This window comes from Clavelina lepadiformis, chromosome 2 (assembly GCF_947623445.1).
Source record: "Clavelina lepadiformis chromosome 2, kaClaLepa1.1, whole genome shotgun sequence".
Lineage (NCBI taxonomy): Eukaryota > Metazoa > Chordata > Ascidiacea > Aplousobranchia > Clavelinidae > Clavelina > Clavelina lepadiformis.
Genome location: NC_135241.1, coordinates 16522406 through 16532243, shown reverse-complemented (window position 1 = coordinate 16532243; position 9838 = coordinate 16522406). Strand labels below are relative to the sequence as shown.

At 36.3% G+C, this 9838-nt stretch overlaps 2 protein-coding genes across 3 annotated transcripts; both read left to right on the top strand.

Annotated features, from left to right (window-relative positions):
• The first annotated feature begins 3242 nt into the window (after positions 1–3242).
• Positions 3243–5429, top strand: LOC143447272 (diisopropyl-fluorophosphatase-like). Its single transcript, XM_076947292.1, has 5 exons — positions 3243–3394; positions 4052–4256; positions 4345–4482; positions 4554–4758; positions 5012–5429. Exons 1-5 carry the CDS (start codon positions 3270–3272, stop codon positions 5275–5277), a joined length of 939 nt encoding a protein of 312 aa, XP_076803407.1. The 5' UTR covers positions 3243–3269; the 3' UTR covers positions 5278–5429.
• A 125-nt stretch (positions 5430–5554) lies between these two features.
• Positions 5555–9067, top strand: LOC143447271 (alpha-(1,6)-fucosyltransferase-like). 2 transcript variants are annotated; one of them, XM_076947291.1, is made up of 10 exons: positions 5555–5722; positions 5805–5875; positions 6047–6203; positions 6317–6425; positions 6502–6745; positions 6872–6983; positions 7044–7115; positions 7283–7471; positions 8000–8153; positions 8499–9067. In XM_076947291.1, exons 1-10 carry the CDS (start codon positions 5607–5609, stop codon positions 8844–8846), a joined length of 1572 nt encoding a protein of 523 aa, XP_076803406.1. In that variant the 5' UTR covers positions 5555–5606; the 3' UTR covers positions 8847–9067. The 2 variants fall into 2 exon arrangements, with proteins under 2 accessions (XP_076803406.1, XP_076803405.1); XM_076947290.1 differs by having other exon boundaries at positions 6872–7115.
• The last annotated feature ends 771 nt before the right edge of the window (positions 9068–9838 follow it).

Below are 9838 nucleotides of genomic sequence, written 5' to 3'. Positions count from 1 at the left end.
TTATTCTTATCATCATTTAAAAAAACGTTTCGATTGTGGACAAATAATAAGCAATTATAAATTTAAAACGTCCGCATGGAAAGTGTCATGTTTCTTGTCTTACGTACTGATCTTATTAGTAGGGTAAGTTTTTGCAACATTTTTTTACAGCTTCCGGCAGCTTCCTAAATACTCAGAATTTATGTAGTATGATGTTTTAAGCTGTTTGTATGAATTTTATATTGCAACTTTTTTCTATTTTTCATGCAACTTTTATCAAGTATTGCGCAAAATGTAAAGGAGTGATTTAAAAAACATGCTATAAAACTATTTCTAGTATGGTTCTATTCTCTTTGATTTGCATAACAAAGAGCTATGTGATGGATTAGCTGCATCTCAATGTTATCTATGACGCAACACTTGGCTTGCAAGCTAGAAGTTCAACAACCCCAGCCAAGTACCACAGTGCGATGCGAGACCGCCGAAAATTACATTTTCACTGGTCACCTTTTTCAAGCTATTGATTTTGATAAAGTCGCCAACACTGAGTTTTGCTGCAATGCCTTGGATCAAGTTTGCAACATAGGGGGTTTGGGGTGTGGTATTTGACTTGTTTTGGTGGGAGGGGAGGAGTGGGTTATCGCTTTGCTGTTTAGCTTTTTGCGGAAAATTATTTCCGCATTGCGTTATTTTCTTGCTGCGTACCGGCAAAAAATGTAATTTTCGGCGGTCTCGCCAGACCGTCCGTGAAATGGGAAAGTACCAAATTTGACAGCTCTGCAGGAGCTGACAGCGAAATGCTGTCATGTAGGTTTCATACCTAAAGAACATAAAAATATATGCATGATCGATTGAATAGCGAAAAAAGAAACGGAACAAGCAGACACCCTGCAAATATTAAACTGTTGGGTTATACAACGGAACCTTTCGAGTATCTCATACCCTATAATTTTAAAAAACTTGTGCATAAATGCAACTTTTTACTGCAACTTTTGTTAAAATTAAGTGCAACTTTCTCACGATTTTAGTGCAACAAAAACTTGCCCTACTTATTAGTTATCACCGCTCGGGCCCCGGTTACTGAGCTACCAGTAGTTTTTGTGGTTTTTGTGCAACTTTCCATTGCAACAAACACAATTTTTTGTTTTTTGTTACATTTTTGTATTTGCCTGGATTTGGAACTTTTGACCAGGTTATTTATGCTATGTTCTTCTTGCAAAGGCCGACGATTCTTGTTCGGGATCGTACGAAGGCTCCCGACCAAGAACAAGAAAATTCGGCAGTGCTATTCTATGCGGCGTTTTTGGCTGCATGCAATTCTAACCTAAATACAACATTTACATTCATTATAGGCCTAATATTTTATAAAACTAATAAATTGTACCGTATTAATGTTTTAATACCTGTAAAATTTCCCACCGGTTAAGAACCGCTGGAATAAGTGGAAACGCTTGTTACCTAGGGTTGCTGGATCACTTGAAATCTTTTCAAGGACATTTTGACATCGAGAGAATACTGGTTTTTTACAACTTGCACACTATAAATACTATTGGATTATAGTGGTGTGGTAAATACTGTACCATCAAATAAAAAAATGTATAACAAGAGGTAATTGTATTGTATTATGTTTTTTATTTTTCGCCATTAACTGTGCGGAGCGAAAGTTAGGATGCTAACCGTTGTAGTTATAACACAATAAAACACATGCTCACGAACAATTAACGAGCAGGAAAAACTGGCAAAGCCCAAGAGCCTTAAACACGCAAGATAGCAATAATAGAATTGTGCTACAAGATGGTAGGTTAGCATGGCCACCAAACCCACAAAATAATTCCTAATTTTAACAAATTAACGTACACGTAGCATGATGTAAATAGCGATGTCTTTCGCTGATTGGCTGATATAGCGATACCAAAACTGATGCTTGGTTCAAATCTCTCTCTTTACCCTTCTCTCTGATTCATCATTCAATTCAAGTGATTAGCTCTATTCGGATTTAAAATGGATATAAAATTGTTTCTGATGTGATTACGACTATATTTTTGGAAATTATAAGAATTTAGACTTTATAAACGTTGTGCTGACTTAAAGAAACAATCAGAGCTAGCATAAACAACGGAGTCAAAAATAAAATAGTCGAGGAGTTCTAAAAGAAAGACTAAAACCTTTGGCTTTAGGCCTACCTAAAACAATCAACATCGCCATCCCCATACCGCGTTGCGAAGACAAGCTTCTAATTTTTATATTAAACCTAGGCTATAATGTGGCTATAATATGAGAATGTTTTTTTGCAGAACTAATGAAAATGCTTTTCCCTTTCAGCAGAGTAGCCTACTTTTATTGCTGATAGGCTATAGCCTAGCGTACCGATTTCGGCATGTTTTAAAAAGCAAATATTTTTGTTGCCATGTCCTTGCGGTGTTATTAATTCAAAATACTCAATTGAATTGTAATAAACATAGTCTTTACAAAGTTGGTTAACTAACATCTTACAAGTTTGGGGTATCGTTTCTTTTATAGATATGATTTGACTACAAAAAGACGCTTTGGTTCATGCTTTACCAAAATTTATTAAGCTGGCATTTTATTACCTCCTCTACAACGTAGTTAATAATTAATTAACAGCGCGAGTCACGAGAACATTTACAAACAGGCTACTTTGTTTTCACATTATATTGTATAGCCTACTCATGGTTGAGAAATTGCATGTGATGATACAGAAACAAGAAAATTTAATACACCAGCAATGATAACGAATTTACCAAAAGTTTTTGTTTGGATTTTGTTTAGTTCGTTTTAAATACTTCAGAGCAGTATTGTTCAAAAGGTGCGTGACTATATTTTTGCCGGTACCAGGAAATACGGTCTGCAAGTTGCCTGCCTTTGACAGGATGTTGTTGGTGTAGTTCTTTCCATTTCAATTAACTGCAAGATTGTTTTTTTTTCCAAAAAGCACTCAGCTGGTATACTTTATGGGTTGTCAATTGTCTAACGGTATTCCAGGGTAGAGATAACTTTTAGATATATAACGACTTGCTAATAATTTCTTCATAATAAGCTGTAAGCTCAGCTTACAAAGAACGAGAAAAGTAAGGAGTGCCAAAGTAGCCAGAATTATCAGTGCCTTAAAGTTTTAAAAGCATTATTTTTAGGCCTATACTTCTTACTACATTTATTCAAAGTTAATTTTCAAACTAAGAAACGTGCCTTGTGAATGCTCTTGATAATAATCTACTACAATTTTTTCATTTTACTAAGCTAGCCATACAACTGAGATACTATGCTCTAATATGAAACTGCTTGAAATAAATTTAACGAAAATTGTTGACGGTCTCCCTGGATCAGAGGGTCCAGTATTTGACACTAAAGGTCAGTTTTATGCTGTGGCGCCTATGGACGAAGCATCGGAAAATCGGTGAGATTAACCCTATTCTAACTAGGCTTGGCCTCCCCCGCACACAGTCACAGCAAAACGTGGCGTACAGTTGCATTGTTTGCTGTAGAAACTTGAAATTTGGTGACTTTTCCTAAAAAATGTTCAGCTATCTGTCCATCTTTGTTTGATAAAGTTGGATTTTGTAATTTTTGAGATATTGTGATATTTTCATAATTTTGCTCTCTCTCCGCATTGAAGCGTATTACTCATTTACGCACCAATAACTCGACTAACTATTCTCTTGCGTTCTCTTCTCGCGGTCAGCTGGTTTTCCGCACAGCGGGGGCGCGACGTAACAAGAAAAATTTCTAGAAATGTGTCACTTTTAGAAATACTTAATTTACACTAAATTCACTTTCTTTAGTTTTACAATTATGGTGTATACAGGAAGCCAGATGATTTTTCTACTAACCTGTAAAAATCCGATCAGTTTACGACGTATAGTTTTCTAGTAATTAACGATTGAAAATGTGTGTGCGGGGTCGGCCACACCTAGTTAAAATAGTAAAGTCGCGAGCCTGGTTAGGATACCTTTTGTTGTGATGTCAACATAACGAAAAGCAGTAAAATACGAAATTGAGGTTTTGCGGAAATGATGTAATTATAGGCTTTACAAGTCATTTATTTTCAACTCAGCAAAAAAGACGAATTTATCGACGGAATTGGTGGAAAGCTTTTTAAAATTGATTTAGAATCTGGACAAAAAGAAATGGTTTGCATGCCACATTTTGACGGCTATGGCGGAAGGCCAGCTGGGTGCCAAAGTGACAAAAACAATACGATATGGATAGCGGATATGCGACTCGGCTTGCTAAAATGGAATGAAAAAGGTTGTGTACAGGTGATTCCAAGCTTGAAAAAAAAAACAAGAAAAGTAAATTAAGAGGACGCATGAGTGATTGTTTTATGTAGTTGTGATTTCTACGTAGATGAGCAAAGTAGACACAGACGGTAACCCGCTTCGCGGAGGAAACGACCTTGTATTCGATGATGATGGTAATTTATGGTTTACTGGACCTGGCAGCGACATTGCACCGGCCCCTGAAGAAAGAGATACGATATTTAAGGTGATGCGTTTTTATGGTTCTACCAGAAGTATAAAAAATTTCCACGTTAGTAATTATGGTTTTTGATGCAGGAGCCAGTAGGTTGCATATACTGTCTACCGCAAGGCGAAAGCATTCCGATAAAAGTAGACGGAAATTTCATCTTCTGTAACGGAATTGCAGTTCGTAACAAACTTCTGCTGGTAGCCGAAACAGTAAAGCACAGAATAATTGCATACGACATTACTGGCCCAGGAAAAGTTGCAAATCGCAGAACATGGGCGCAAGTTCCGCCACGTAAGATATGTGTTTATTCAAATATCGAAACATTTATGATTGTTTAGTAATACTTCTTTATTACTTCACAGTAAAGCTAAGCGACATCACTATTATAGGACTGAAAAACGTGTATGTATGTACTGTATGTGTGTATATATGATTAAAACTATTTTGTAAAAATTTAAATGACTTATAACTTACTTCTTGCGTTTAACGAAAATTTGTATAGTGCTTCGTGAAATAGTTTTCATAAAGCTATCGTTTGTTGCAGCCGTTTCACAGGGAGGTCCAGACGGAATGGATTTTGACATAAAAGGTCAGCTTTTGGTTGCTAATCACGGTTCTTCCCACATTGAGGTTTATTCGCAAGGTGGCGGTGCAGAACCTGTGGCAAGAATCAAATGTCCTTTCGCCACTCCAAGCAATGTTCACTTTAAACCCGGGACAAAGACCTGTTACGTTACTGAACACGAGTTTAATGGAGTATGGTCCTTCGAATGGGAATGCGAAGGAATGCCAATGTACTGCGACAAGTAGATCAGCAAATTTTCTTAAAAATTTCATACATATAGCCTACACGATTAACTTTTAAATGTTGATTTCCATGTTGTTTTAACCTTCGTTAAAATTTGTTCCACGTTTTTGAACATGGCGTATGATTTCTCGCAATGATTTTGAATGACTGCAAAGTCTCGAGCGTGAATATTTCTTTCGGCCGTCAGTTGGTACAGTTTTCTTTCATGCACGACTGCACGCGCTGAATGGTTACTGCGGATATAATGCAAGGAAGTGCACCAAATAGATAGCGAAACATTTCTGTGAGAAAGCAACAGAAATAAAGCGAACTTGCATGAACACTAGACACGATGATGGTGAGCGGTAAATCCCTTTTGCTTGGAAGATGGATAAGCTTCTGGGGTCGTATGATGATGATAGCAATAGTTTTTATATTATTATTTGAATTTGAATTTATATATGAAAGGTAAGCGTAAGGAGAAAAAGATCTTTGACTTAATTTATTTAGTACTACATCACAAAAGCTATAGCACAACTACATTTGACAGGTTTTTGCCACCACGTAGAGAAACTGGAAACTTAACCAGAGATACCTCTACAGACAAGGTTAAGCGTTCGGGTGAGTGTCAAAAAATGGGGGTATAAAGAAAACAGTATCACCGGAAAAGAAAATAGAAACTTTCTACAAATGGAAAATGCACGTCTAGATACGTAGCTGATCATTTAAAAAAAATGGAACGCACACCTATATATGACGAAACAGCAATATTTTACGTAATTTATGTTTCAGCACCCCCGGTAAATTTTTTTAAATTGGTCGATCAGAAGGTTGCAGAAAATTTTTATGCAGTTGACACAGAACTAACTGCTGTTCGACGAATTGTCGATGAAGAATCTCGCATCAGAATATCAGTACATGAACGAAGCTCCTTGTTATCACGTTTGAAGTATTCTTTGTTGAAATAGTTTGCGCACCTATATAATTGACACATAAATTATATCTACGTATTTAACGGTGGCAAAGGTTTGCTAAAAACAAGAGGCTCAATGTTTTGTATAGCTTTATAGCAAACAAAATCCAAGTTTTACGAGAACAAACCAGTGCCTCCTCATCATCAAAATTGAAATTGCTTGGTACCACCATTCAAGCAGAAATAGAAAAATTGCAGGTATAAGAATGAAGCTGTCATTTGGCAGTAAACACAAGACTAACACAAAAAATATAATATTATAATATTTTTTCAGAATCCTAACAACTGTTCATTTGCAAAAAAATTAATTTGCCAGTCACGTATTTCTTGTGGTTTTGGTTGCGTTTTGCACCATCTTTCAGTCTGTTTACTTCTTGGTCTTGCCACCAACAGAACGGTTGTCACGGATGTGAGAACACAGTATAATGCTGAATTGTTTGATTTTATACAACTTCCAAGTAAAACTTGTAAAACAATTAACGTTTCTGACGCACTACAGTGGAATGGTGTAGCAGCGGGTAATGTATAATGAGTGTATATGTTGGAATAAGTGGGTACTTGCTTTGTTGATCGATTGTGTGAGAATCAGGTAATCAATTGCAGTATTTAAAAAGTGTACTTTTTTCCAATTTAATTTTATTCAGATCCAAACTTAATGCAGGCGCGAACTTTACTTTTGCGCGTCCCTTTGTACTTTGACGACAATCTGCTCTTTCAACCTCATTGGCTTTTCCAAGACATTTATGCCCAAATAAGGTTGGTTCATGGACAACCCGACTTGTGGTTTCATGGACAACTAATAAGTTATTTAATCAGGCCTTTGCCGTGGCTAGAAAGGGAAATGCAGGAAACTAAAAGCAAACTTGGTCTCATACATCCGATTGTTGGGTAAGATATTTATACTTGCGTTTTTTTTATCTACAGTATGTTTGGTTACAATGCCAGTATGTTGAAAAAATTGGTGAAATATATTGAGTACACGCAAAACCGTAGCAATACCGGTAACTTAAGTTTGTGTGCAGCAAGGGAATACAAGCAAAATCACTTTTTTTCAGAGTTCACATTCGGCGTTCTGATCACAAACAAATACGATTTGCAAACAACGAGCAGTACATGAAACCAGTTAAAAGGTGGTTTGAGCAGTATCAACAGAATCGGCAATTAAACGGATTCAGAAAACTTGATCAAAAACTTGTTTACATAGCAACCGATGACCAACGCGTGATTTCTGATTTACAAAAACAGTTAAGTTTATGACAGCTACGTATACGTGTATATGAAAGTAACCTATTAGCGAAATAATATCGAAGTGGAATGTTAAAACAGACATTAATTTTCGCTTTGATCTGTTTCTGCTGAAAACACTGTCAAAGTTAACCTTTTTTTTTAAATAAATGGTTTTATTACAACATTCAAATCAATGCAGTAACTTTCTACTGATATGGTAAAATTTCTACATTCGCCCAATTCTTTATTTGATCCTGTCTAATTAATACGTCTGTCCAAAAATCCTTACTCTTTATTCCAACAGTGTCTCTGCTTGCCCAGATATGGGCGGTGTGCCATAGTAATGCTGTGCAGTTATGTGTGTGGCTATGAGTAAGCTCTACACAGATATGTGCAACAGTTCTTTGCAGATATGTCATTGTCCATGTGCAGCTTCAATATCTGCACATAGCTGTGCATAACCGCACATATCACCACACGCGTGACACAAGTCATGCATAAAACAGGACCGAGGATCCTTATACTGTATTACTATATTCGCACAGGTACAAGCAATATACATTCATTACTAATTATGAAAGTACCGAAACCGCTGCGATGAAAGAAGCACGTAATTCAAACGAAGGCTTACTGGGAATAATATCGGACATAACGTTGCTTTCAAATTGCACCTATATTGTTGGCAGCTTTTCAAGTAACGTAAGTGCAATTTAGGAAATCACTTTTGCAACGATGCTTTAAAAAAAGCCTGGCAAGCTTCACTGCTCACTACCAATGATTGTGAATTAATAACGCTATTTATTTCAAAATAAATCAAAAAAGCAAACACTCACCATGTCGTAGAGGTTATGGCCGCTGCAGTACAGTGACCATGGCTTTCGCGTGTATACGTTTCCGGGAATGAGTTTCGTACGGTGTTTGGTTCGTACACTGGTGTTAACAAAATGTCAAAATGCCGGTAGTGCTGTTTGGTTTTATTCTAAAACGGTGCTAACTGTCAATACGCTAGGCCTGATTTAACATGTTATTATTTATGTCACACAGGTATTTCGTATTGCTGCTGAACTAATGCAAACAAGATACGAAGACGCTTCCAACCTAGCTTTTTCGATTGACTACCCTTATTGTCTGTCGTTCAAACAGGGCAGAAATGGGCAAGATTTTAAAGCTGTTCAAGATCATAAACCTGAACTGTTTTTGAACAAAGAGCTTCGACTTCGTTCTGGTGACTTAATTAAAAGACAATTTTCTGAAGAAATTGGTGAAAAGTCAGTAAAGGCAGGTTACTGGTATGGTACCAATTTAAACACCAGTGAAACTGGTCTATACCCATCGTACAAAGTGAAACAGATACATTTGGTCAAACCAATACATTTACTGAGTAAAACTTGAGTTCTAGTAATACTGTCTATTCTCTACTGTATATTACAGGTATTCTCAGTACAAGTGCCACTAAAAGTAGTCTCAAGCCTATGATGTTGTGTTTTCTTATTAGGCAACTACAAATGTTCTAAACAGATCCAAAAGTGATGTTTATTAGCCTGTATGGTTTTTCTGTCGGTCCTTACTGATAAATTGTAGCGTAATAGTGTTATAGTAAAATCCGACATTCGTAATAAAAGAAATACAGCAAAATCTAAACAAAAAACAAAGTGCAAACGAAAAAACAAACTTGGAGAAAAAGACAATCTTTATCAAAGCAGAAACAGCGTTGTAGAGTGACGACATAGCTGTTACTCTGTTGATGCGTTTTGAAGCCACACTGATAAAAAGCGTCATTTTGCACGATTGCCGTTTTTTACAAAACAATTAGGTGCAGTAATTGTTAGTTCATAAATTTTTTTGTATAGGAAGATTTTCAGTTTGTTATCTTCATGTTATAAATTTCAGAAATTAATTAAAGCAAATTAGAGCAATTTCCATTTCACTGATGTTTTTGTAACCAAATGCCGCCAATTTTATTTATTTGGGTAAACGGCATGAAATTTGTTGTTTATATTGAGCAATTATATTGCTACATTTTTACAATTCCACTTATACCCAAATCTTGTTATATGCTTCTTGTAATTTCTTATAATTCTTATTATAAAAACGCCGAACTGCGCCAGTGGTAGAAGGGACGGGAATCGAACCCGCAACGATCACATTAGAACGTTGTTGAACCATCGAGCAATGAACAATTTGCGAAGTAACCACTCGGCTAAGTCGACGCAATTTTTCCATGATGGTCAACAGCTTTATATAGCCACGCGCTAAGCGTTAGATGAAATAATGGTTGAACCCCAATGAAGGTATGCCATTGCGGCTTACGTTGACGTAAATAAATACAAAAATTTACGCTAATTTGGGGTCTATTTTTCACTCAGACATTATAATTATCAATA

Coding starts and splice junctions, on each gene's coding strand:
- LOC143447272 (XM_076947292.1), top strand. CDS start 3,270: ATGAAACTGCTTGAAATAAATTTAACGAAAATTGTTGACGGTCTCCCT. Junction 4,483..4,553: donor AAAGAGATACGATATTTAAG/GTGATGCGTTTT, acceptor TTTTTGATGCAG/GAGCCAGTAGGTTGCATATA. Junction 4,759..5,011: donor ATGGGCGCAAGTTCCGCCAC/GTAAGATATGTG, acceptor CGTTTGTTGCAG/CCGTTTCACAGGGAGGTCCA.
- LOC143447271 (XM_076947290.1), top strand. CDS start 5,607: ATGATGGTGAGCGGTAAATCCCTTTTGCTTGGAAGATGGATAAGCTTC. Junction 6,746..6,871: donor GTGGAATGGTGTAGCAGCGG/GTAATGTATAAT, acceptor AATTTTATTCAG/ATCCAAACTTAATGCAGGCG. Junction 7,116..7,282: donor CTCATACATCCGATTGTTGG/GTAAGATATTTA, acceptor ACTTTTTTTCAG/AGTTCACATTCGGCGTTCTG.